At 39.9% G+C, this 25,391-nt stretch overlaps 1 protein-coding gene across 34 annotated transcripts in view; it reads right to left on the reverse strand.

The window, feature by feature from the left end:
• trol (terribly reduced optic lobes) overlaps positions 1–25,391 on the reverse strand; it is a 210,148-nt gene that overhangs the window by 32,713 nt on the left and 152,044 nt on the right. For 15 of the 34 annotated variants that reach the window (XM_076374536.1, XM_076374534.1, XM_076374541.1 and 12 more), the window contains 8 exons: positions 17,200–17,316; positions 13,781–13,897; positions 12,915–13,028; positions 11,480–11,587; positions 7,805–10,564; positions 2,121–2,267; positions 1,197–1,346; positions 449–559 (listed from right to left, as the gene is read on the reverse strand). In XM_076374536.1, coding sequence (XP_076230651.1) covers positions 449–559; positions 1,197–1,346; positions 2,121–2,267; positions 7,805–10,564; positions 11,480–11,587; positions 12,915–13,028; positions 13,781–13,897; positions 17,200–17,316 — 3,624 coding nt within the window. Of the gene's footprint in view, positions 1–448; positions 560–1,196; positions 1,347–2,120; positions 2,268–5,141; positions 5,259–7,804; positions 10,565–11,479; positions 11,588–12,914; positions 13,029–13,780; positions 13,898–17,199; positions 17,317–25,391 lie in introns of all 34 variants that reach the window. The other 19 variants (XM_076374537.1, XM_031974286.2, XM_076374559.1 and 16 more) reach the window with 15 other exon arrangements.

Raw genomic sequence — 25,391 nt, forward strand, 5'->3', positions numbered from 1 at the left:
GATCTCGTAACACATATGCTTATCGATGGTGAGGGAATGCGATTGCTAGTTACTCTGAATTGCCAGTGTTAAGGGTGGACGATGGTCTCTCAGTGTGCTGAGAATGTCGAAAATAAATTAGTCAGATGCGGATTGACACTAGAACCATCAGTTAAATTAGTTTCTATTCTTGTATATCACGAAACATATTAGTCAATTAATTAAATAAACAGGATATGCATATTTGTAAAAATTGGAAAAGAAATTCATTTGAAATGAATTAGTTTGATTAGGTAGTTCCAGTGTTATGAGAGGGTACATTGCATGCATCTGACTGTCGTTGTCAAACCTTGTCAAACCTTGTCAAACGCGATTTTCTTTCGATAGGCAGCAAGGTAGAGGAGAGAGGGTGAAAGGCCAGTTTTCATGGTTGAATTGGGGATCAGGAATGGGCAGGGTTTATAGTTACCACATCGATCCTCGTCGGATCCATCAGCACACTGGATCACGCCGTCGCATCTCTCGATTTCCGGTAGACATTCACCGCTGGCGCATTTCCATTCAGCCGGAGTGCAGACACCTTGGCGGTATGAACACGTGTAAAGCACACGAAGAAAGCGTTAACTTGGCAGGTTGGTTCACTCGGGTGAGCGGGGATCACGATTGATGAAGAGGAGAGAGGGATGCATCGCACGGGTCACTCAGAAATTCCGGTTTCTCCAAATAATTCCAAATATCTTGATATCGAGACTCTAAGTAGTTTAGGTTTGTCATAGTTCAGGCTTAAACGGCTCGAGAGGATCAAGCTTGTCACTGTTCAGATCCAAACAAGTTTCTCTACCACTGGGTTTTAGTTTGAACATGTTCGAAGCAGTTTTAACCACTTGCTTTGGAATTCAATCGAAGACTGCTCTATATCCATGTAATCTTGTAATAATGCAGAACAATTTTCGACCGAATAACAAAATTATTTAAAACCACTAAATTAAATTGCAGGTTATACTTATAACACAAAACTAAAAGAGTGAAACAAAAGTAAATCTCCTTGAACCTTTCGCCTAAAATTTTCATTAAAGCAATTAGAAATGTTATTTCTAATCAAGTGATGATGTTTGACCATGTTTGACGATCCCAATACAGTCCTCAAACATCGATCTACGCCAATGATCGTGTACTAGATTCCGAGTGACCCGAGGTGGACCATATAAAGCTCTTACCACATCCCAGCTCGTCGCTGCCGTCAAGGCAATCGAAGATATTGTCACATTTGCGTCGTAGTAGAACACACTTGCCGTCGTCGCAACGCATTTCCCTGCTTGGATCGCATTCCCTCGTACTCTGAGCGGTCCAGCCAGGCCAAGGCAGGGCTGGGCGTACATACACACAAACAACGCGTTGCCAAAACTACTTCCAAACGAAGCGACTCTAGCGAGGGAGCAAACATAAAGACCGGGGGACCACGCTGCCATAACTTTGCTCCCCAACGTTCCAGGACAAATAAAAGAATTAGTCGAGTGGGCTTATATTGTCAGCCAAAGCAAAGAAAGCGGATATGTAATCCCTTCTAATTAATTAAAGGTCTTGGGGCGACCGGTCGCATGGTCCCCGTCGCAAAGTGCTGGACAAACAACTGGCAAGTTTTATCTAGATAGGCTTCAAACTCATGCAGAGTACAGAACAGAGGAAGAGAGGAATCGTATCACAGTCCAAGACCAGACATTGAAACACATATGAAAGGGTCAGGGAACTGTCTAGATGACATAGAAGTCCACTTGTTTCAATTGGTTTGAAGCGGACCGCGAGAGAAGTGGCCAACCCTCGAATTCCACTTGTTCAAACATCTTCAAACATCGCCAAACTCGCTTCAGTCGTGGATGCGTTTCATTTTCTAACTGACAGTTCCCGTTGGACCAATTTATTCACGAGGAACACTCAAACCGATGCGACTGTTCATAAAAGAAGATATTTATGTAATTGAAGAATGAAACTCTTCGGAATTCTTGTTGATTATTTACTGATTTGATATTTTCTTTTTGTTTCGAGTATCGGTTATGAGGTTTCTCGCGCGAGAAGGTATTGTACCGAGAAAAGATTGACAAACGAAAACTGAAAAATGAAATGAAAGGGATAAAAAGGCGTACTGGTAGGCTGAGTGACGTGTGTAATGGTTTCGTTCGCGCAATCTTCGTCGCTGTGATCTGGACAGTCCGGACGGCCGTCGCACCTGTAGACACCCTCGATGCACTTTCCGGTGAGGCATTTGAACTGCGTGGGTGTGCATTCTCGTTCTGTTTGTTTTGTGTGGCGGTCGTTTGTGTGGTCGCAGCGGGTATATATATGAGCAGAGAACACACATTTATGTACACAATGAATGTTGACGATCAACGCTGCTGGGAAGCGGATGACTCTCATTCGGAAGAACGGGAGGAAAGTTCGTTTGGCACGAAATTGCTCTTGACACTCGTAGGCTCATTTGAGATTTATGAGTAACTGTTTTATACGAAGTGGGGTTTGATTAGTATTTGAGTGAAGTTTTGAGTTAAGATCTCAGCGAAGTTTAAACAACCTCAGGTTCAGTTTTAGTCGAGCTTTGTGTCAAACTTTTAGGCGAGCTTGGAATCACAATTTGAGCCAACTTTGAGGAAATTTGAGCCAAGTTTTATTTGTAAACTTCAATACTTCATTCAGATTTGTACATTCATTTCACGATAGTTTGAAAAGATTTTAAAAGCAAGAAAATTCTAACTAAAATTTGAGTTACGTTTTAAGTTGACTTTGAGGCAACTTCCAGGATAAATTGAAATAAAACTTGATCCTGTAACTATAAGATCTATGTGTTCTCTTTACGATCACCCAGCATAGTATAGAATCATCAAGCGAAAATGGCTCAAAAAAATTTTGAGCACAGCGTGTTCCAGGAACTCTAAGACACATTTGAGATTCATAATCTCATACTCGTATTTCAAAAAACAAGTGAACTTCGATGAAAATTTGAACCAAAATTTTCTCCCGATTTTCAACAAAAACATAAAAATTAGACAAAAACTTCCGCTCAAAGATGCAAAGGCTCAAATTAATCCTCGCTCGACGTAGACCTCTCCCGTTCCTCGACAGAGGATAATCGTTCTTGACTTAAAGGTGGGCCACTACAATCGTGTACACTATTCTCCTCGGAGTTCCGCTTCTATTGTGATACCACAGAAGCTGTAGAAGCTCGAACAACGAAAGCGTTCGATAAACAGTAACACGAAAGCAGTTGCTTGTTACGAGTCAGGGATGTTGTATCGGGGCTCGTACGTTACAGGATCACGTTCCGACAGTTAATTGATCGATTAACCGGACACTGTTAGTTCTACAGTCCAACGATGAAGTTATCGTCTCCTCTATTTCTACGCACAATTAATTACCATATTGGGGCTGTGTAGGGGCGCGGGTGGGGATGAGGTTCACGCTCATCAAGCTATTAATGCACAATTAGCAGGGTCGACCATAAAAGCTTCAACGTCCATCGAACTCACGCTGTTCCATCACAAAAATAAAGGAAAGGGGTCAATCAGTTTTAAATTCAATCTCGACGGTTCTTATTTTCAGTGATATAAACCAGTAATTGGTCAGACCTCAGAATAAATTTCTATGTGGTGTTTTCAAGGAATTTCAGGAGATTCGACGTTATCCAATGGACGTCTGTCTTCATTAACCTCAGAGTCAATACGGATTAACGGTATTGGGTGGAATGAGAGTTTCATGATCCATCAAATTATAGCGTGTTACAGCAGAGGGGTCATTGTATAGCGTCAGGTCGCAATTATGTTGAAAATCTAGGAACTTTGATTGCTAAAATAAGAATTCGTATGCTGTTAGACACTTTTACTGGAAAAGAGACTTTCAATCTCAAATAAAAATTCTTTTAAACTGACAGGTACCTGTCGATGAAAACAAATAAAAAGTAAATTATAATTTACAATCCTGTAGATGATAAACTAAAATACTCCAAACGACTGAGATCCATTGGGAGTTCCTTTTTTTGGTTTTGATTCTTGTCAGAAGGAAATGCAATGCTGCGTCTCGCAACGTGACAACGTCGCATAAAATGCGCGACAGCCATTGGCTAGGGCTTGCAATACATAGTACGCACTATAGCAAAAACAGTCTGGCAGTGGTACAGTCAACGATAATGCAGGCATCGGAACTGTATCTCATTTAGAATTTTTCTGTGAATATCGAGGAGCGTTGAAGCTTTCATTTTTTTTATCACGACTTCCTGATCTGTGCCTGACAGTGTCACAGGAAAGCCCCAAAAATCGATGGTCATTTCAGCAAGCAGAAAGAAGGACCGTTCGCGTCACGTGATCGATTCAGAATTGGGCAAAATATAATTTGATAATACATTAAAGTCAATGATTAAAATGCAACCTTTTAATTCATTGTAAATTTCTAGCTGTAATTATTAATTTAGATTCATTAGAATTATTTTGATTTTAATTGCAAATTAGTGACAACTGATGATTACGAAGGATGATTTGCAATTGAATCAACTATTGCATTTGAAATACTTTCAATAATATCTATTCAGAAGATTGTACATTCTTATACATCAAAAATTTAAATGTGGTAAATTGCAAGAACGCATATTACCCAGAAAAATATATAAAATCTCGAAAGTGCATTGCCTCTTACAATATCCCTTAACAAGAATCATTCTCTATCGTAATTCTATGTCACTATTAATTATCATCTTTAAAATTCGAATTTCTGTAACAATCCGCAGTCCACTAATCAGATCACATTTTGCCCAACTCTACTTCGCTTAATGTATACAGTTGCTCACAGAAGTATCCGACCATCCGTATGTATAATATATTTCACCAAATTAAGTAATATAAATACGTTAAGATCCAAGGTCGAACATGTCTTGATTTTAAACCTTCAATTACGACTTACTGCAAATATGCATAACTGTGATCAACAAAAAGCCACTTCCGGTTAATTAAAATCTTGCATTGCTTAACAAGTTCACGATGCTAATAATGAAAAAAAAAATAATAAAATGATAATAGGATAATAATAAAGAAGGAGTTTGAATGTATCCAAACATATTTATGTTACGACCCAATATTTAGACGCTGAACGGTCCGTCGATAGAACGTAAGTGATTTTTATACCGCAGTAAAGCTCGTCTTCTGCCATCGGGCAGTCGTCCAATCCGTCGCAGACCGAGCTCTTCGATATGCAAGAGCCGTCGCTGCAGGTGAAGTCCATAGAAGGGCACGGGGCCAAATCTACAGGGCGCCACCGGCAAAAACAAACAGCCTGTTTCGTCAACCCTTGACCCCCAGGCGTGATTGCGCCGCAGGCTCTTCAGGGTCCCACCGGGCCACCGTGAAGTGACCTTGAAAGGGGATCGTGAAAAGCTTGCAGCCACGCCGGGGATTGTTATGTACAGAAGCTGTCCGAAACATTTAAAGCGATATGGGACGTTGATACACTGAAAGCAGTTGTTATGGTGATTGAATACATGGTACACTATGGGCCTGTGATATTTCTCTTGGCCTCTGAAGCTGAACGTTCATCTTGGATCGCTGATTAGAGGATAGCTGCTGATGTGTTTGAAATATTCCTGATTAACACAAGCGACGTTTTTAGTCCCGCAGAGTAATTTAGGTTTAGGTTTGTCAGTTCGGAATTTAGGTTATGTTTACGTAGAGGTTTAGGTTAGTTTGTCAATGCCTACGTTGGGGTTAGGTTATCAACACTAAAACTACCGAGCAGTTAAATTGACTTTCTGAAGTTCCTTTATAGATACTCTAACAGTGCATCCATTGAGACTAATTGATTTACAATTCAGCTTTGGTATTGCTAAATCAATTTTTTTAATAACTTCTCGGAGGAACGTCTGTTATCTTTTCAATAATTACAAAAAGAAGGCATCAGGAATGGATCATTCTGACCACTACCAAATGGATAGTTCTAATGTTAATATCTGAATTAGGTCTAGCTTAGATCTAGATCTGATTCAGGTCAGAATTTGGATTCAGGAAATCGATTCCTATTTAAATATTTTGGATTATCAAGGTCTAGGTTAGGTCTGCTCTTATGTTAGGAATTGTCTTAGTTCATGTTTGAATTAGACCTTTGGATTTTACATTAAGACTAGAACTACCAAATGGGTCAAAATGACCCATTCCATAACTTCTTCTTTTGCGATTACTGAAGAGGTACGAACACCTCTTTGAGAAATTACTAAAGAAGCTGAAATAATATTTAAGCGGAAATTTAAATCAGTTCAAATCTGAATAAATCCACGTTTCTAGTTTTTATAATGAAATGTTCAAAAGTCAGTTTAAGTGCTCGGTAGTTCTAGTATTAATTAATTTCTAAGTTATATCTCATTCAGTTCACGTTTGAAGTGGGGGGGGGGGGGGGGGGATAAAGGTTGGATCAATTCTGAGTTGGATCACTGCGGTTAACATCAAGCTTGATCCATTAGGAAAAACGATTCACTTCAAATTCAGTTACCCTTCCCGATTCAGCGTTCCAAGATCAATGATTCTCTTCGCGGTTAAGGGATCGTTTCTCCATCGAATGTCCGTAGCCCAGCAGAATAAACGACCCCTAGACCACGTGGGGCTGGGTGATGTAAGGGGTGAATAAGGGGGCAGACTTATTACAGGGGATTCCTTCGAAGCTGACTAACACTTAAAGCAATCTGAAGAAGCCCCTGGTATAGGCGTGTTAAAATAATATTACCATGGTTTTATGTACAGTGTTTCGGTATCGTGTGATCGTGTTGTATCTGTTCGGAGCTACTCGGTATATACAGGGTGTCAGGCTTAACATAGTATCGTCGAGTATAGGATAGTTTTAACTGCAAAAATAACTCGAAAATGTACAAGATTCGTTCATTTAAGACCTTTCCGGAAGAATCAAGATCCAGAAAATATTTTAGTATACATTTCCTATTTATCTTTGTATGAAACGATAAACTATCGATTATATCATTTGTTTTTAATTAGGACTAAACAAGGTTCTAAATAAAGAAACTTTCTTTGATATTCGATTTACTCTCGCGTATAAGACCACCTCTTCATTCTGCAATACTACATTATCTAGGTCACCCTGTATACACATGCATTCCTCTACGACAGAGGAAACAGGAAAAAATATGTTCGAGTGGACTAAGTAATCTCGTCTCAACGAGGCACGTTTCGTCCGAACTCTGAACAAATCCTTGAATACCAATAAACAGATCTTAATCGCATCCGGTTATACATAGAACAAGTTATCCACTGTCTCGTGGACTCCTCCGGAGATTAAAACCGTCTGGCAGACCCTTCCCTCGCATTCACGAGAAACTCTCCCGTCTAACCAACTGCTATCAGTAAAATGTCCCTAAAAACACCCCTTGTCTAACCTGAAAAATCTTTTCAATTCCCCCTAGATAGATCTATCCTGCTAGTATCACTGATACCGCAAACTGAATCATCCATACATTTCTTCCCCACCTTTTCAAGCGCTGCCAAAGATCGTGAATGCTCAGGAAACTCGCCAATACAGAAAAGAATGCCGTAGGGTGGAAAATGCCCCTAGGCCGGTCCTCCCAATTTAAGGCGTTTGTACAGCACAGATGGACATCACAAAAAGTAAGTAGAGAAGTATCCAGCGCTCTTCGTGGACTCTCCCGAGTCATTATACAGCACATTGACACAAAGATAGTTCCCAGTCATTGGTCGGCTCCACTGACAACATCAGGAAGATGTCCTGGACATCCCACGAAATGAGAAGACAGTTTGTACAGCGGAAGCAGGCATTGGCTAACTCTTTCAACTACCTTGGTCTTCACAGTCCACTTCGTCTCTTCCGTCGCTGCACTGTGGGATCCCGTCGCAGGAGTACAGGTTACTGACACACCTCCCATCACAGATGAATTCGTATACTTCACATTTCGGCTGGTTGCTGACCATGAAAGTGTAACCCGTGCTTCCTTCGGTGTGATCGACGCAGTTCGACTCGTCAGTGGCGTCTCTGCAATCTACCTTCCCATCGCATTTCATTCTGCTCGACTTACAGACCACCTGATCGCAGAGAAACTCGTCGTCGTTGCACGAGTAGTCTTTGGTACTTGAAGACGGTTTCCAGAGCTCTTCGCGAATGATGGGATCCTCTGTTGAGCTAGCAGTTGACCATTCTCCAGATGCCTCTTCCGAGTTTGTACTTGGCTTATCGGTGTTATCTTCTTCACAGTCGTCTTTGAGTCTTGGCAAGTCCCATGGCCACGAGATACTTTTTGTATAGTTATTCTTGCACCTTTTCGTTGCCATTTCGAGTGTTGGGAGATCTGTGACTGCTGATGCTGAAGATGTTTCTACCATTTGGTCAGTAATATTTTCCTTGTGCTTTAGCATTGAGGGTTGTTCTTCAGGCTTGGTGAAGAAAGAGGAGGTTTGATTGGGAGTTGAGTACTCGATGGTGGAATAGTCGACGGTCGTGCTGGAATTATCCTCTATCTTCTTCCTGCGATCTTTCTTCCTCCTCTGATTCTTTCCCTCCTTCTGTTTCTTCTTGTCTTTGTTCTTATTTTTATCCCCCTTCTTATCCTTCTGTTTCTTGCCTCCCTTTTTCCCACGTTTACCAGGTTTCGTCTCATTTCTGCTCGTCAGCTGCTCCACCAAGTCGGGTGACACTGTTGTTCGCGTTACGTAGCTGGTGTCCCAAGTCCCACTTTCTTCCTTTAACGTTGGGTCAAGCGTTGTCCTTTTACTGCTCTTGTCTTTCTCTAATTTTTCTTCTTCTTCCAGTAAACCTGAATCCACGTTTCCGACGTCTTCCTCTCCGAACGATCCAAGGGACTCGTTCCTCTTGTTCTCTTCGTGGGCACTCTTCGAGTACTCGTCGCAGTGAGTCACATCGTCTGAGTCACATTTGCTGATATTTTTCTTCAAATTTTCATCCCACACCACTGAAGAATTGCTTGTGGATTTATTCATCGATCTATCCTTGCTTAAGAGATTTATCGTGTCGTTGGAATTCTTCCCATTGGATTCGAACAATGAATTCTCCTGTTTGACAGTCCATTTGGCGGTTGTCTTTAATGTGGGGACTGTCGTAGCTGACGGCGTCACGCTTCCCTCTAAGTACTTATGATAGTAATATGCAATATCACCGCGTTTCTTCGCTTTGAAGCCGTAGATGTCTTCTCGGCTCATGCTGGCATCTTCTTCAGGATCCTCTTCAGCATGTTCTTCGGGAATTATTGGCCTGAAGCTACTGTCCGGGTATTCCTCGAAAGATCTTGTAACATCCGCCGTGTTCAATATAATTTTATCTTCCTTCTTTTCTGGATCATCATCTGTATAATCCTTGAGCTCCTCAGGTACGTTCATTGAGCTTTTCTCAAGGTTTCTCTCAGTAAACTGTGTACTCAAAGTTGCTTGAGACGTGGTTTCTTCTCCTTTCTCTCCTGGATCCTCATCTATAAACTTATTGAACTCTTCAGGTGCGTTCGACGAGGTTCCTTTAATGTCTCTCTCAGTAAACTGTGTACTCAAAGTTGCTTCAGAAGTGGATTCTTCTTCTTTCTCTTCTGGATCCTCATCTGTATACTTAGTGGCCTCTTCAGGTACATTTGACGAGCTTCCTGTAATGTCTCGCTCAGTTACCTGTGTACTCAAAGTTGCCTCAGACGTGATTTCTTCTCCTTTCTCTTCTGAATCCTCGTCTGTATACTTAGTGGCCTCTTCAGGTACATTTGACGAGCTTCCTGTAATGTCTCGCTCAGTTAACTGTGTACTCAAAGTTGCCTCAGACGTGATTTCTTCTCCTTTCTCTTCTGAATTCTCGTCTGTATACCTAGTGAACTCTTCAGGTACGTTCATTGAGCTTCTTTCAAGGTTTCTCCCAGTGAACTGTGTACTCAAAGTTGCTTCAGACGTGGTTTCTTCTTCTAGTTTCATTGTTGTAATTTCTTCAGGCGTGGAAGTGCTTCTCAAGGTCTCTTCAAGAATGTATTTCCCGGAATAGTACCGCTCTTCTGCATTAGTTGGTACATCGTTATTAGAATGTCTGTCAATTATTATGTTCTGGTAGTTTGATAGATGTATTGTTTGGGTGATCTCTGTAGCAACTGGCGGCACTGTCGAATTGGCATCAAGGAACAGCGAGACTGGTGTAGGAAGATTCTCCTTGCGTTTTAAGGTCAATGGATCGGTGCTAGAGTCGTTCTTCATGTTCTTTCGTCTGGATTTCCTTTCCCTGTTTTTCGTCCTCCTTCTTCCTTTTCGTTTCTTCTTTTGTTTTTCATTTTGAACTTTCGTTCCTTCTTTCTTCAAGTTGTCAGCCGATTTTGAAGAGCGTTCACTTGGACTGTTCGTGGGCATTGTCGATGTTGAAGTGTTTGTTTCTTCAGCTTCTTTAGGAAACAGTTTTTCGACTCCGGGGACGGATCGAGGACTTCTGATTGGTCTCCTCGAGAGTAACTCCTCTTTGATCCAATTTTTCGTGGTCCGGTCGCGGTTCATGTTCCTCCGTTGCAACATGAATTTCTCCCAAATTGCCCTGTCATTGTACACGTTCCGCCACGGTACTTTTTCTAGGATAACGATTGGTCGCGATGAACACGCGGGCGAGAGAAAAAGAAAAAGGAGGAAGTGATTTGATTCACTTTGATACACCAGTTTTTAATATCTTTCCTACTGCTACTTTCTTTCTTCAAGATGCGTTTCAACGTTTGCAAGAATTACTTATATATTATTTGCTAAGAGTATTGCAAAAATAACACTGTGACGTAAATTATTTAATAAACGAACAGTTCGCATTCTACGCAGTCAATGTATTATAACACATTGTGTATTAATTATTGTTTATTTTGTGATAATATGGGTTGATTTACTAAGGTAAAATAATATCTTTCTTTGTTTTCTTTTCCTGTTCCTTCTTCTTAACCCTTTGCTCCTTTTTATCGGAACTCTTAAGAATTCTCCCTAGAAATTGCCCCAATGTTCAGGAATTCCCTATAAAATCTGATAATATCTTCTAAACCCCAGAGATTTTACTTAGAATCTAAGAAATTAATTAGAGAATTCAGAAATCCTCTCTAACACAAATTTTCCCCAGAATTCATAATCTGTTACCACAACTCAGGAAATTGTCTTTATCGTTTATAAATTCTCCCTACGACAGAACAGTACGTCCTCAGACCAAAAAATTTTCCCTTGCCTACAAATATTTCCCAGATCTCAAAAGTATTCTTTAAGAACCGATAACCTTCCTCAATCGTCAAAAACTCTGTTTTCAGATATCAATAATTTTTCCTGAAACCGAATATTTCCCCTCGGAATCTTATATAGAAATTGAAGCTCAATAATGCCTCGAATCTCTCACGATTACACCATCTCCTTCGGCAGGAATTCGCTTGAACTTGGAAAAAAAGTCGACACGCGTGAGTGTTCGGTGTACGTGTCAAGTGTGAAATGCAAGAGTATGTGGCGTGAAATGTCATAATTACCGCAATCCCTCTCGTCAGAGCCGTCAGAGCACTCCTCCACCCCGTTGCACTGCAACTCGTAGCCGATGCACCAGCCGTCCGCGCAGCGAAACTCCGCTTCTCCGCAACCTGCTCCACACACCACACTCATGCACATTTAACCCTTCAACTCTAACGCTCCCGAGTCAACATCATTACACAAAAATTAACCGTATCCCCGGACAACCAACGAAAAAAGAAACAATTTTAAGGGATGATCTTCTTACATTCAAAACTGAGCATGATTATTCAAACCTGATTAATCAAAAGAATGATTCGTCTGTTAAACACTTTCGGCTCGATGAACAAAAACGAGAGACAAGAGAAATCGAAGCTTTCACCAGGAAACAATTTTTCAACGGGTCGCGGAAAATTTTAATTGGCGCTCCGAAGGGTTAAAAGTGCAAGAGAAGTCCAGGCTTCTCGTCGGCCATTGTCCCTAAACCACGCGGCATCGGCTTACAATTCAAGCGTCCCAATTGTGCTCCCTTCCTTCTGGCTCGGTGAAATCGCCCGTGAATCATTGTTACTTGTCAAGCTGTATGATCCGGGGAAACCCCTCGCGGATGATCAATGGAAGCGACGCGCGAAATCCTTGGCAACGGGCCCAAAACCAAACTTCTCGACGGTCACAAATCGCTTCGGAAAATTATCCGTCGAAAACGTTCACATTAAAAACGAAGAAGAAAAGAATTCGAAGCGATTCGGGGTTGGAACCCGCGCCGAACGGGACAGGTATGATACGACAGATTAGGAACGATCTGTGAAGGAACTTTCGAGAGAGCTGGAAGATCCAACGGAGCGTGTCACGGTGGAAAATTGTACGGGAAACGTAGCCTCGAAGGGCTGGTGTTCGGTCAGCGTGGAAAATCGCAAATCGAACGCGCAGAAGCGTATCCGAGCGTATCGCGAGCATCCTCGAGGTTAGGATTGATCTTCTGTGTTCATTCAGTTGTAAGGGGATGAAATCAACATCGCCTATCAATATTTTTCGATCCCGTGATGTCTAAGATGGTGAAAGGAATCGTTGAAAATAATGGGAAAAATGTGAATACAGGTTAGATTCGTTGGGATGGAATGTCGTTCCATTGTGCTTTTCGTGGTGATTCAAGGCGTAGACGAGGGGGAAGGGGTGAAGTGTCTTTAGCTGGATGTTCGAGTCCTCCCCAAACAACTTCAAGAACACTGGATCAATCCCCGTCGACGGCTCGACGCTCGGAAGCAACTTGTTGCTCCGGTAATAAGGGGATTCAGACGTTCGTCGTCAACCCCTTTCCAAGAGTTGCGGATCCTTGGGGTTGCTTGTGACCGCCCGGGGCGCTCGAGCACCCGGCGGTGCGTTTTCACCTGTTTCCTGGGAGTGTGATCAGAATAATGGTCCTCTCGGTCTGGAGGAACATGGAATGGGCACACTTACCGCACTGTCTCTCGTCTTCGCCGTTCCGGCAGTCGGGCACATGGTCACACCTCTTGCTCATGCTTATGCAGGTGCCGTCTATGCATTGGTACTCCTCGTTGCTACAGGTGGTCACTAGAACAGTGGAGATCATTGTTAATTAATTTTTGTTTCTGTGCATTCGAATGTTTATCGAAATGCGATCGTCGTGAATGGTGTAGAAGTTGGCTGATTAGTTCGTAGAGTGTTGTACTTTGATTAGTAATATTATATAAAGAAAATTTAGATAGTTTGTGGATTATTAAATCGTTGATTATTAGAAGAGATTGTATTTGGAGGAAGGGGAAAGAATTGAGGGAAAGTTGGAAGGAACAGAAGTTATGGGATTAACCCTCTTAGCGCCTTAGAATTATTTGGAATGATTAGACATTCTTGGACCAATGAACTTTTTCTGTATCGATGAATTTTTTCAGTATTACACAGTTTCTTTGTGTTAGTGCTGTACTGAATAATGTTATTTAACTTGTCATTTGTCTTTACATAATAATGTCGAAAAATAGTTGTTACATTGTATCTTTTTATAAGCAATTGATGGTTCATGAATGTCATTGCTATTCTCATTAAAATTTTTACCAAAAAGTGCTTAATCGTTAATGTAATAAGTGAAAATCATTTGTTCTAGAAATATTCTTCTGTTTCAAATATTAAAAACAAAAAGTTTCTCAATAGAAAAGGCATAAATACTTTGAATTTTATTTATTATTTTCGGTATAATTATATTCGGCTACCAAGAGGGTTAATTAACTAAAGAGAAATATCTGCGGTGTACCAGAACAGAAACTTAAACGTAAGGAGAGAATAAAAGATAAAAAGAAATGAAACGATACCGTTGCAATTGTACTCGTCGGAACGATCAGGACAGTCGGAACGACCGTCGCATCTCGCGCTTATGCTGATGCAACTTCCGCTGGCGCACTCGAATTCGTCTGACCGGCAGAGCTCGGCTGTTCGCCGAAAGAAACAAAAAGAAAAAGTAATGTTAACGGCAAAGAAAAAAACGATGAGTTCCGAGCACGCGCAAGAAATAAACGGCGAGGCGCAACGATTTGAAAAATCCGCGCCGCGGAAAGGAGAGACGTGATTTAAACGGAACGGCCATTTTGTTCTTTTATTCCGAGGAAACGGCGAGATAGGGTTTGAATTTGTGGGATTAATGAAAAATTGTGTCGAGCGTTTAATTTACAGTACTTTTCCGAGGCGAAAAGGAAAAAGTTATTACTAAAATAGAGTTTAAATGAATTCCTTTAGTCGAATGGACGCCATTATTTCATTTCCAGCGAACAAAATGGCGACGAAAAGTAAATAAGAAAATATGATAGGATTTGAAGTTGTAAAAGATGGCGTGATAAGATTATTGAATTCTAGGATTTGAAGTTGTAAAAGATGGCCGGATAACATTATTGAATTCTAGGATTTGAAGTTGTAAAATATGGCGTGATAAAATTATTGAATTTTAATTTCGATTAAATTTTAAAGATTAGAATTATTAAAATTTTGAGTTTGCAAATGTATGGCTTGTACGGCTGGTGCAATGTTCATCTTGCTTCACATGTAAGAAATTACTGTTTATTCAATGAAAATTGTTTTGATTTTAGAAATTAGCAGGTGCACGTTGACATCTACGAATCGCAATATAAAATTGAGTTATTAATGATTAAATGAAGGCTGAGAGTAACTACAATGATAAAGCTTCGTCAAATCTAGGAACTGTAAAATTTAATGATACTAATCCTAAAGAGAACGACAATAAAAGTGATGTAATATCGTTAATTGCTTCATAAATTGCAAGGAGCTATCTCTATACATACTTTGCGTATGTCTTCTATTAAACATTAATACTACACACGACCCAAACATTACAAATGAATACTAGAAAAATAATAAGAGCCACCTAACAAAGTGATAACGCAATTCCAACGAAATTCAATACAACAAACTAACATCTACCAAAAATATTTCCAAAAGACACAAAGATCCCTAAACAATACAAAAAGAAATATATTCCATCAAAAATTTCATTGTTCAATACGATAACTAGAGCCACCGACAAAAATCAATATTCACATAAATATAAATCAACCAATACACGTTTCATCATTTACCAATAACACCATTCGAACTAAATGAACCATTATCAAATTTACATGCGATCATTTTTCCAATACATATAAATCAATCAACACGTATCTTACTATTCCCCAGCAATCAACCAATAAAAATTCCGTCACGTCCAAATGATTGGCCAATAAAAGTTTCATGTCCCAATAATTAACCAATACACGTTCTACCATTCTCTGTCAAAAGATGGCGGCCGCAGGGGATCCCTCTGGATTCAGTGGAAAGTGTCGCGAAAACGGTGGACAGTCGGCGAAATTGGTCTGTCGATGGAAACGAGGGTGCACGATAATTAGTCAGCCGAGCGATCGTAATGAAATCGGATTAATCGCGCGGAGTATCGCTGCGCCTCGCCCTTCACGCGGAAGAAAGGAACGGGCGGGAAGGAGATTCGCGCCGAGAGGAGCGGAAGGAAGGAACGAACGACTCCGAACTCTCGGGTCATCGTGCCGTGCAATTAATCGCTCGAGAAACAACCGTCCATTATCGGAGCCGAGCGTTATATTCTCGGACGGCCGATTACTCGGCCGAATGGCCACGCGACTGCCTCACCAAGTCGAATCCTGCGATCCACCCGGCGTTTCCTGTCCGTGGGAATAACTTCGGTACTGCGATCGGTCTACATACAGGGTGCTCCTTAACCTTTTGCGCTCTGAATTTCTTTTGCATTGTTCTCGCATTGTTCTCGGTAACTCTGTATTATTACGATATTTTATTTGAAATGCATTTGAAAGAATAGGCGGTTTGTAGAAAGCAAACGATTCTTCTTACTAATAATATTGAAAATATAATAATGTAATCTATTTTAAAAATATCTTGGCAAAGAAGCATACCTGTGAATCATACTGATGTCGAGTCATCGACATAGGAGCGCAAAGGGTTAACGCTAGAACTACGTACCAATAAAAATAACGCTTCGAATTGCTTGTTTCGAAATTATTAATGTCTTGATAGCATTGAATATTTGAAATGACCTTGGAGATAGTCTCATTTGAATATTATAATGAATATCTGAAGGAACTGAAAATAATTTGTTGTCACAATTTTTATAGGGATTACAGTGTTAATCGTGTTAAATGCTTGGTAGTGCTAGTGTTAACTAGTTAACTGCGTTTGACGAGTATATACGTCGTCTTAATTCTTCTTGAGAACGAATACAGATGATTCTAGTTTGGTTAATTCATTTTGTTAAAACTGATTCGAGTTGAACAATGACAGCCAGGAGACAGACAGGAATCATTCATTCATTTGACTACGAATTTTGATACGTGGGAGATTTTGTTCAATTGAGATCAGTTTATAAAATATTTGTTATCTTTCAAGTAAGCTGTTAAGATAATTGTTTTAAGATAACCATCGACTTCCCAAACTGCAGATTCAAATGAATAAACAAGTAAATAGAGAAATATAAGAAACAAATTTAAGTAGATAAAATCAATTAAATTAAACAAACGTACAATTGTTCCAAATGAAAATTTAAGTCAACAGACGTATTAGTTTTCGAAATATTATTAACACGTTGAATGCCGCACGATTTCACAGAGCAAAATCTACAAAATGGCGAAAATATAATATTAAATCATCTGATTGAATTGCATTATTATTATGGCACGTTTATCTAGCTGAACATAGTATAACTAAATAAACTATAATAATTCGATTTACTCGGTGGTCACTCAGACCTGAACATGGCACCCTGTATGTAGTATTTTTCGAAGGGAGATCCTCGCTGGAAATTAGTTCCGGTACGAAGGGCTCATCGGTCATGATTTATCGGGCAGGGGTTAAGCAGGGGAGAACGCGGGATAATTCAGGATCCACGTGTCACGGGCGAAAGTCGTTTCCCGCCCACGCGAACCCGCTCGCAGCGACTTGTATCTATATTGTTCACGTTCTTTACGATCATTTCCATTCGAATTTCCCGCGTTTACGAAGGAAATACTGCTCAAACGTTGGCCAGACTGGCAGTCAGCTGATCGAACGATTCGCGCGAGAAATTCAAACGGAAAAGAAAGGAAACATAGCGAAACGCGATGAGATTCAGGAAATATTCGAAAGATCATGCGTGCTTCTCTGCCATTTCCATGCTGTTGTGCTTAAAACCATGGTATTTAGTGAGTTAGTCCCGTACTCATGTTCCCACAATTTTCCTCATCCATTCCGCCGATGCAATCGACGACACCGTCGCAGCGTTTCGACACTGGCACGCAAAATCCCGGGGTGCATTCGAATTGGTCTTCCGTGCAGGCTGTAAGAATCGTAACACTCGATCTGACAGGGATCCGGATCGAATTCGGAAAGAATCCGATGGGAAGGTCGTTAAGAAACGGACACATTAATCGCTGGTCGCACACTGACGACAATGACGGACACGTATTTCCCAAGTGAACAATGACACAATTTGATGAGAGAAAGAGTGACGAACAACAGACATACATTAAGAACAAGATGCACGGTCCTGACCTGTCAATTCAATACGACGCAGATATTAATCACGGGATACAAACGAATAATGCTGACAATTATCAATATATGATATGCTACGATCATCGAGATGCACAAGGGAAGAAATTCACATGGGAAAACTTCGAAATTAGGATGAAATCGTCTAAGAAATCCAAGAAAAACCGGCCGGTCGTATTGGTACGGAACCGGATTGGAGTCTGTATCGATGTTTCGTACATGGAGGGGTATCTGGCACCTGTGGTCAGCCCCGCGAAGAAGTTTCCTGAGCTGTTGCTTCCTTTTCGCGGAAGCGCATCTCCAGGAAACGTTGTGCAGATTTATGAGAGGAACCATCCACTTCCGGTTGGAGAATGGCTTGGTATTGACGACGGTCGACCGGATATCGGAGAGAATTCCGGCTGGCGCCGGGGAAAAAGATGAGAAGGAGTAACAGGCTGGAGGAAGGACGGGCGAGGACGTTGAAAAGAAAAGCAGTCGCAAGGAATTAATTAACGGAGGAGCACGTGAGCCCCGGAGGTCGGCCATTAATTAACACGCACCTAAGAAAATTTCAGAGAAGTGATTATAAATGAACAAAGAGTTACGCGGAGGCAACACGCGGCTCTAATTTACGGTGGCAATTAGCTAACGATCGAGGATGGACGACTCTCCGAACCGAGTGCACTCGAAAGAATAAGCTACGCGGCGGGAGCTTAGTAGTGTTTTCGTGCCAGGAATTTCCGCGACTTCCTTCCAGTGGCCGTGCAAGAAAATACGTAAGAAAGTCACCGAAACCAACCAATAAGCAATAAACACAAACCCAAGAGGCTGAGACGGTTCCCTTACAGTGGTCTTCTGGGACACACTGTATGCATATGGATCACGAGACAGTCATTTAAGAACACACCGCACGTACGGAAGAAAAGTGAACTGTTCATTCGGAAAGAAATTGTTTTCTTCAGAGAGAAATTAGTTATATTCCAAGTTACCGTCGGACACACGGTATACACGCAACGCAATTGCTGGAACGCGTTCATTAATTAAACACCCGTTCGCTTTTGGCTGACCTTGTATACGCGAATATCAATCCAATGGAATGAGCCAAATGGTTTCTCCGGTTAATGGTTGCCCTACTTTCAGGACACACAGTATACAACCATTGAGCCGGGCTAATGGAACCGCGATGGTTGTTTAAGAGACGACGATGTGGAAAAGGCAGTTTCACCTGTTTCCCGATGAACTCGGATCGACGTTTGCATTTGATCGCGTGCGACAAATTTTCGCGTGTGAAGTAGAAAACGTTCAGACGATTAAAAAACGAAAGAAAAAAACGGATAGCATGTAGAGAAGGGGGAGAAATACATGTAGAAAGTGCTTTGTATCGCATAACCGATATACCGTTTAATGGAAATGCGGAGACACAGTTTCGTAATTACGGCGTGTGTATAACACGTTTCGCGTGCCGACAATACGGCGTGCCCCTATTGAAGGAAACACATGATGCGACAATTGAACTCGGCGCTTTTATACGCGCGAACCGCTTTGTCCATTCTAATTGCTCGCCATTATATGCAAATTGCGCGTCGCGGAAGGAAATATCCGGCTCGATTCGCACGCGTACTTTTCGGACACCCGGTACGTAGCGTTTGGCGCGTGTTTCGGTTTAAACAAATTTTCCTCGGAAAGGAAGCGACGTAGGGCGAAAATGTATTAGAGATTTTTTATCTGGAGTGGAACAACGAATCTATTGACCTATCGCTGGCCAAAATCGATTGCGATTTCGAGGAGTTATCGTGGTTTAAAGTGACCGAACGAGTGCCGGTTACAGGATGGAGGCGATCGAATCGCGGAAAACGTGCGTGCGAATTATCGGCGTAATAAAATCAAGGTTAACCGCGGCCAAGAAATAGGTCGTCGTCAATGCTGCCGAACAATGGCGCTCCATTCTTCGCGATAGCGTATTGAAATCAACCGATTGGCACGGTCGACGCGTTTCTGCCTCAAGAACGCCGCTCGTCTCCGTTCCCTTCCATTCATCGATTCATCGAAATATCGAGCAGGGGACGTCTCAAGAATAATATGAACGGGAAACAATCGATTCGACAGGGGAATTCGCAAATAAATTTCACCACTTTATGCACGGGAAATTTTATAAACTCGTAGCTGAGATATGGGAGTGTCCTTATTTTCTCGATATATTCAGATACACTCAGAATATCTTTTGACAGAACTTTCTTTTCAAATGTATAATTCTTCTACTAACGAAATAACTTTGGACAGAGGATTAAAATATACAAGGTGATATAATAAACAAAGTGGAAACATATCGTCTATTATTAATTATATGAGAAATGTTTCGAACACCAGCATATGAATTTATTACTTTGCGATTAATTTGTACTACACAAATTTTGAATTTATACTATATCGTGGTATAATACATAGTATTATATTATATTAATATTAATGTAATATATTAAATATATAGTACATTAATACAAATATTATATTGACCAAATAAAATACATATATATTATACAATATATTAATATATTAATACAAATATTACATTTACGAAACAAAATATAATATTTTAATACAATTATCTTATTTACCAAATAAGATATAACATAATAAATATTCAATTTATACCACACAGCACATATTTCAATCTACGTCGCACGAACGTTTCATTTTCAATTCACATAAACCCCGCAATACGACTCCAACTTAAAAGTCTGATTACAACACCCATTAATCGTTCGCAAAGCAAAATCACGTTCACGTGTGATTGCGATCTATAATTGCTTGCTGTAACGAAGTGAAATATACGTGACAACGGTCATCGAGTCACTAAGAAGAAAAGTTATTTACTTTAAATACGCGAAAGAATATTTTATTTCGCATTGTTGATCGAGCATCTATGAAAAATTCAAGTCGAAACGTGTTCATCCGTGATTCTTTCACCGCGGGTCACGTGCCTCCGCGTCGGAACGGGATTAAAAGTCGAAATTAATTCGATCCCGACACGCGTGAGTCCGCGCCGCGTAATCTGGTTACCGTTTAACGCGATTCCGCGTGACGTGACCCTTTTTCCGCTCGATCGGCGAATATAAATCGCGCGGATCGCGACCTCGAAATTGGCGAACGCGACGCGGAACGGGAATCTCGAAGGAATTTCCACGGTTTTCCCCGTTACGGGTTCAAGGCCTGCCCAACCCATTCCACGATCCAGCAGCGATCGATTCGATCTTGATCTTTACGTTTAACATTGAAACTACCATTAGATTTCTTAATTTTGCAATTATTAACCCTTCGATTTATTTTCAACGTTGTTGAGTGAAAACTTGTATTTATTTTTAGGGAAATGAATGAAAGTAATTTATAGCGGTACAATTCAACGTTTGATATTTATTTTATTAATTATTATAATAAGATTGAATTTTTATAATCTTTTAAAATGAGATACTTTTAAAAACTTTAATAAATTTGTATCATCTCCAACATGACATACGAGTGCAAAGGGTTAATATTAATATTCAATCCAATTTATTCAATATTAACTCTTTGCACATGATTTATTTTCAATGTTTTTGCGTGCAAACTTGTATTCATATCTTGGGAAATGAATGAAAGTAATTTACAGCGGTAGAATTCAACGTTTCATATTTATTTTATTTATTATTATAATAAAGTTGAATTTTTATAATCTTTTGAAGTGTGATACTTTTAAAAACAATTTCCGATGTTTTATAATAAATATCATCTCCAGCATGACATACTAGTGTAAAAGGTTTGTAAATTAATAAGAATACAGAAATGAATCGTTTCGAATACTCAGTAATAAATTATCTCAATCATTTAAAGAAAAAAAGCAACTTTAAAGATTTTTCATTTTCTTCACTTCGAGGCAAACAATTGAAAAAAATTTCTTTTCTACATTCCCTACTATTTCTACTTAAAAATGCACACAAGTTTACACTCAACAACACTGAAAATAAATCGAGTGCAAAGGGTTAAGTACGAAGGTACTTCTATTAAAATTTCAAGTGACTTATATTTTACAATCCACATTGGTAAGTCAGTTTATTCAATCATTCTTCCGGAAAGCACTGCTGCGTTCCCAATAATTGTAAAAAAATATTTTCGAAATATTTGGAGGTTAAGTTTTAACATTGCAGGAGAATTAATATTATTATTTTTCAATTAGATAGAGGACGCGGCGCGCGCCAATCACGTGACCCATAATTTGACTGCGGAAGTTCATACGAATTCGGAGTCCACGTGAACACAGATACAAATAGAAGCTAATGTTCGATGATTTATTCCGGTTGCATTAAGTTTTGAAAAATCGACGAACTTTAAGTGAAAGTTCGTGAAAGACCTAACCACCACTTCTTTATCAAATGTTACATAAAAACAAGCAAAATTTTCCTTATAACAAATTGCGTCCAAAAGTACAAAACAAAAATACAATGAAATTTAAAAACAATGGAACACAATAAAATAAAATAGAATTAAAAACAATGGTAACGCGTTACATAAAATTAAAAACTGTTGGAACACAACAGAACAAAATCAAATTAAAACTGCAGCGCAATCAAATTAAGCTAAAAACAATACGAACTAAGTTAGATACATTTTTTATTGAAAATATTTGAAAGTTCAAACTGCTTCAAATGATACACAAAATGATTCGAAACTTCTTGTAAAATGTCCAATTAAAAGTAGTTCTCCTAACTAATACCTCCTTTCAAAAATTCTAATAAAAAGAAAATAAACTATCATTCCCAAAATATCTACGACCACTTCTCTCCTTTGCATCCTACGTACTCGTGTGCACGATAAATCGAAAAGACCCACTGTCCCACACTTTTAACACGCGCGGTAACCGAAGATTCCATGAAACGCCGGTTCCAGCGTCAAAAACGACACTCCCGAAAATGTGTATTCATTCTCGACGAGAAATACCAGGACGCAGTAATAAAAATCCAAGCGGGCGAAGGGCAACGTTAAATTTTTATTTCATAAGCATACGTGTGGAAAAAAGAGGATCGAGGGAAAAAACAGTTTTTCGGATTGAAGAAAAATCGGAGCGACGCGTGTCCAAGCGTAGAACGGCCGGCGCGGCCGGCTTACTGGTCGAATTGGATTAAACCGGTGAAAACAGGTGAAATTCCTGGGACGAGGCCGCGCGAAAGGGCCGTCCAGACCCGCTGGAGATTAACGTCGGATTAAAATTGCAGCCGGTTATTAGGGCGGCGTAATAAACGCAGCAAATCTCGTTGGTCGACCGGCGGTGGGGGTGGTCGGGGGTGACCGGCCCTAAATTCGGCGTGGAGGGTCGCTCGTCCTCGTCGCGCCGATATTAATACCACTAATGAAGTTCGTTGACGAATTAAAAAAAAAGAGTGTAAAAATAAAACACCCACCCCCTAAATTCTCCCCTCGGGGGATGAACGAGAATGAAAATTGCTTTCCTCGGTTATCGAGACTTTGTTGCCCCCTATATATTGGTTCTTTTGGGATTGTCGTGTTGCAGGTTTTTTAGGGGGCGGACTGGGGGTTAAAGTATTTTTTACGTTGGAATTTGGGTAAGTGGAAGGGTTCTAGTTTGTTTTACTTGGGGGAGTATTGGTGAAATGTGATTGATTTTTGTGGGGTGGTTGATTTAAAGAAGGTGTAAAAATAGAAGATCCACCTCCTAGATTTTTTCCCCCTAGAGACTTTGTTGCACTAATATATACTGGTTCTTTTGAGATTGTTGTTTTGTAGGTTCTTTTTCGGGGATGGAATGGAGGTTGAAATTTTTTTGACATTAGAATTTTGATGGGATTGATGGAAAGTTTTTAGTTCTCTTGGTTTGTGTCGATTTGTTTAGAGAGTTTGGTTGGTGAAGTAATCTGTTTTTGTGGGAGTCAAATGGGGATGAAATATTGGAATTCTTTTTTATGTTAGCTCTTTTAGTTCACAATTAGTGTGAAGGTAAAAATATATTTCTGCGGAGGTGAGAAGGAAATGTGTTAATTTTTTTAAGGGTTGAAATAGTTTCGACACTAAAACTCTCTTATCACAACTGCTAAAATAACCATCACAATAACTATGAAATTATTTCTTTAGAATGTTACTGCCAAAAATCAATTAATATTTATATCCACAAAACACCACAATTTTCCTACAGAGATATAAATACATAGAATCACATAACATTTACATAAAAACAAACCTACATACAAATCACTCAGACCGAAATAAACGAAAAGTATCCAAACCTCTTAAACCCTTTCAAATAAAATATAACTTTAAACAAGAATCATCCTTAATTTAAATAATAACAACAATTCCCTCCACGATCAATCCATTACAAAACCCCACATCCGCTCTTAAATCTCTCCAAAAGCATTTTTCACCCCCGCAATGGGGGTGAACAGGTATCACTCCGCATTCTATTTAATTTGAATTTCGCGACTGAAAATTGATCATCCCCGATGCTGGTGGTTATTCGCGACAATAAAAGAGCCACGAGTGTTGCCGTGAAAGGCTGGATGGAAATGATAGGGGTTGAAGGGACAAGGAGTAGAGGGTGGGAGGGGCTGACAAGTGCAATGGCCTGAAAACGCGAGGCCAACCCCTTCTGGTGGTCCGCACGCTATTGTTATTGTCACAGCTATTAGAACTATTGAGCGCATCGTAACATCATTGCGACCAGTCCTGATAGCCCTGATAAAACACTTCCACCCCCACCCCCAACACGCGTGTCTCGCCGCTCTTCGAATTCTTTTGTGCCTTTGGTTCTCGTCTAACCCTTCAATCGGAGGGGGAAAAACATGACTGCAATCGTATTCCTTCGATTGACTGGTGGATCGAACACAAAATTATACAGGGCGACTCAAAAAAACAAACGAGTGTAGATTGTAGTGGTTTGCAAGTAATAATTGCGAATGAAAAAAATTGATTACGGAATGGAAGGGTCGTTTGAGGGTGGTTCGTCGTTTTCAGGACAATCGAATTCGCGGAATCGATTGTCGCGATTGTTCTTGGCTGTCTCGTGCCCGTTTATCGCATACAATTTCCGTAATGGATCGCTTCCGATGAGAAGCTTGAAACAGGGAAATTTTGTTTTGTTGTTCTTTCCTCCGTTGTCAGCTTGTGTTTTCTTGTTTTAATTTTGGGACTCGTTTGGGAGATTCAGTTTCGAGAGGGTAAGGCTGTGAACCGTCCCTTGTTTGTTTAAGTAATAAGTAATTTGGGTGGCCTTGTGATCTGCTTGTGAAGTAATTGAAAAATTAATATTACTGTTTCGTATTTGAATTTTCTAATGGGTATTTATATCAAATAATTGTTTATTAAGTTATTGATAAGATTTGTATTTTATTGTGTTTCACTTCTATTGCATAGGTAGGCTTATACAGAATGTTTTTGAATTAATGGTAGACTTGACAAGAAACACATGAATTCATTTGAATCCGTTTGAATAAACAGAAAATTTAGAGTGACCTTTTATTACATGAAACTCCGATTACAGCTGAATCGATAATGTATTTGATTTAATTGTAATTTAACACTCTACTGCATTCATTTATTTATGACACTCGAAAAGTACTAAAACTGTGCTTGTATATGGTGCAACCATGATATTGTAGATAAATGTAAATCAGTAAAATACGTATCGATTGCAATAATATTTCAATAAATTGGAATTGGAATTAATGGTAAAAATGGAGAATTTTGCGAAATGGCGGGAAAACGTTTAAAGTTAAAATGCGTTTGCAATAGATTAAATATAACTTCCATAAGTATGAAAACAATTGAAGATAATAAGTTAAAAATATGGAATAATATAACATTATAATTAATATATGTAAATATATGAGCTAT

This window comes from Nomia melanderi, chromosome 2, assembly GCF_051020985.1.
Source record: "Nomia melanderi isolate GNS246 chromosome 2, iyNomMela1, whole genome shotgun sequence".
Taxonomy (NCBI): domain Eukaryota; kingdom Metazoa; phylum Arthropoda; class Insecta; order Hymenoptera; family Halictidae; genus Nomia; species Nomia melanderi.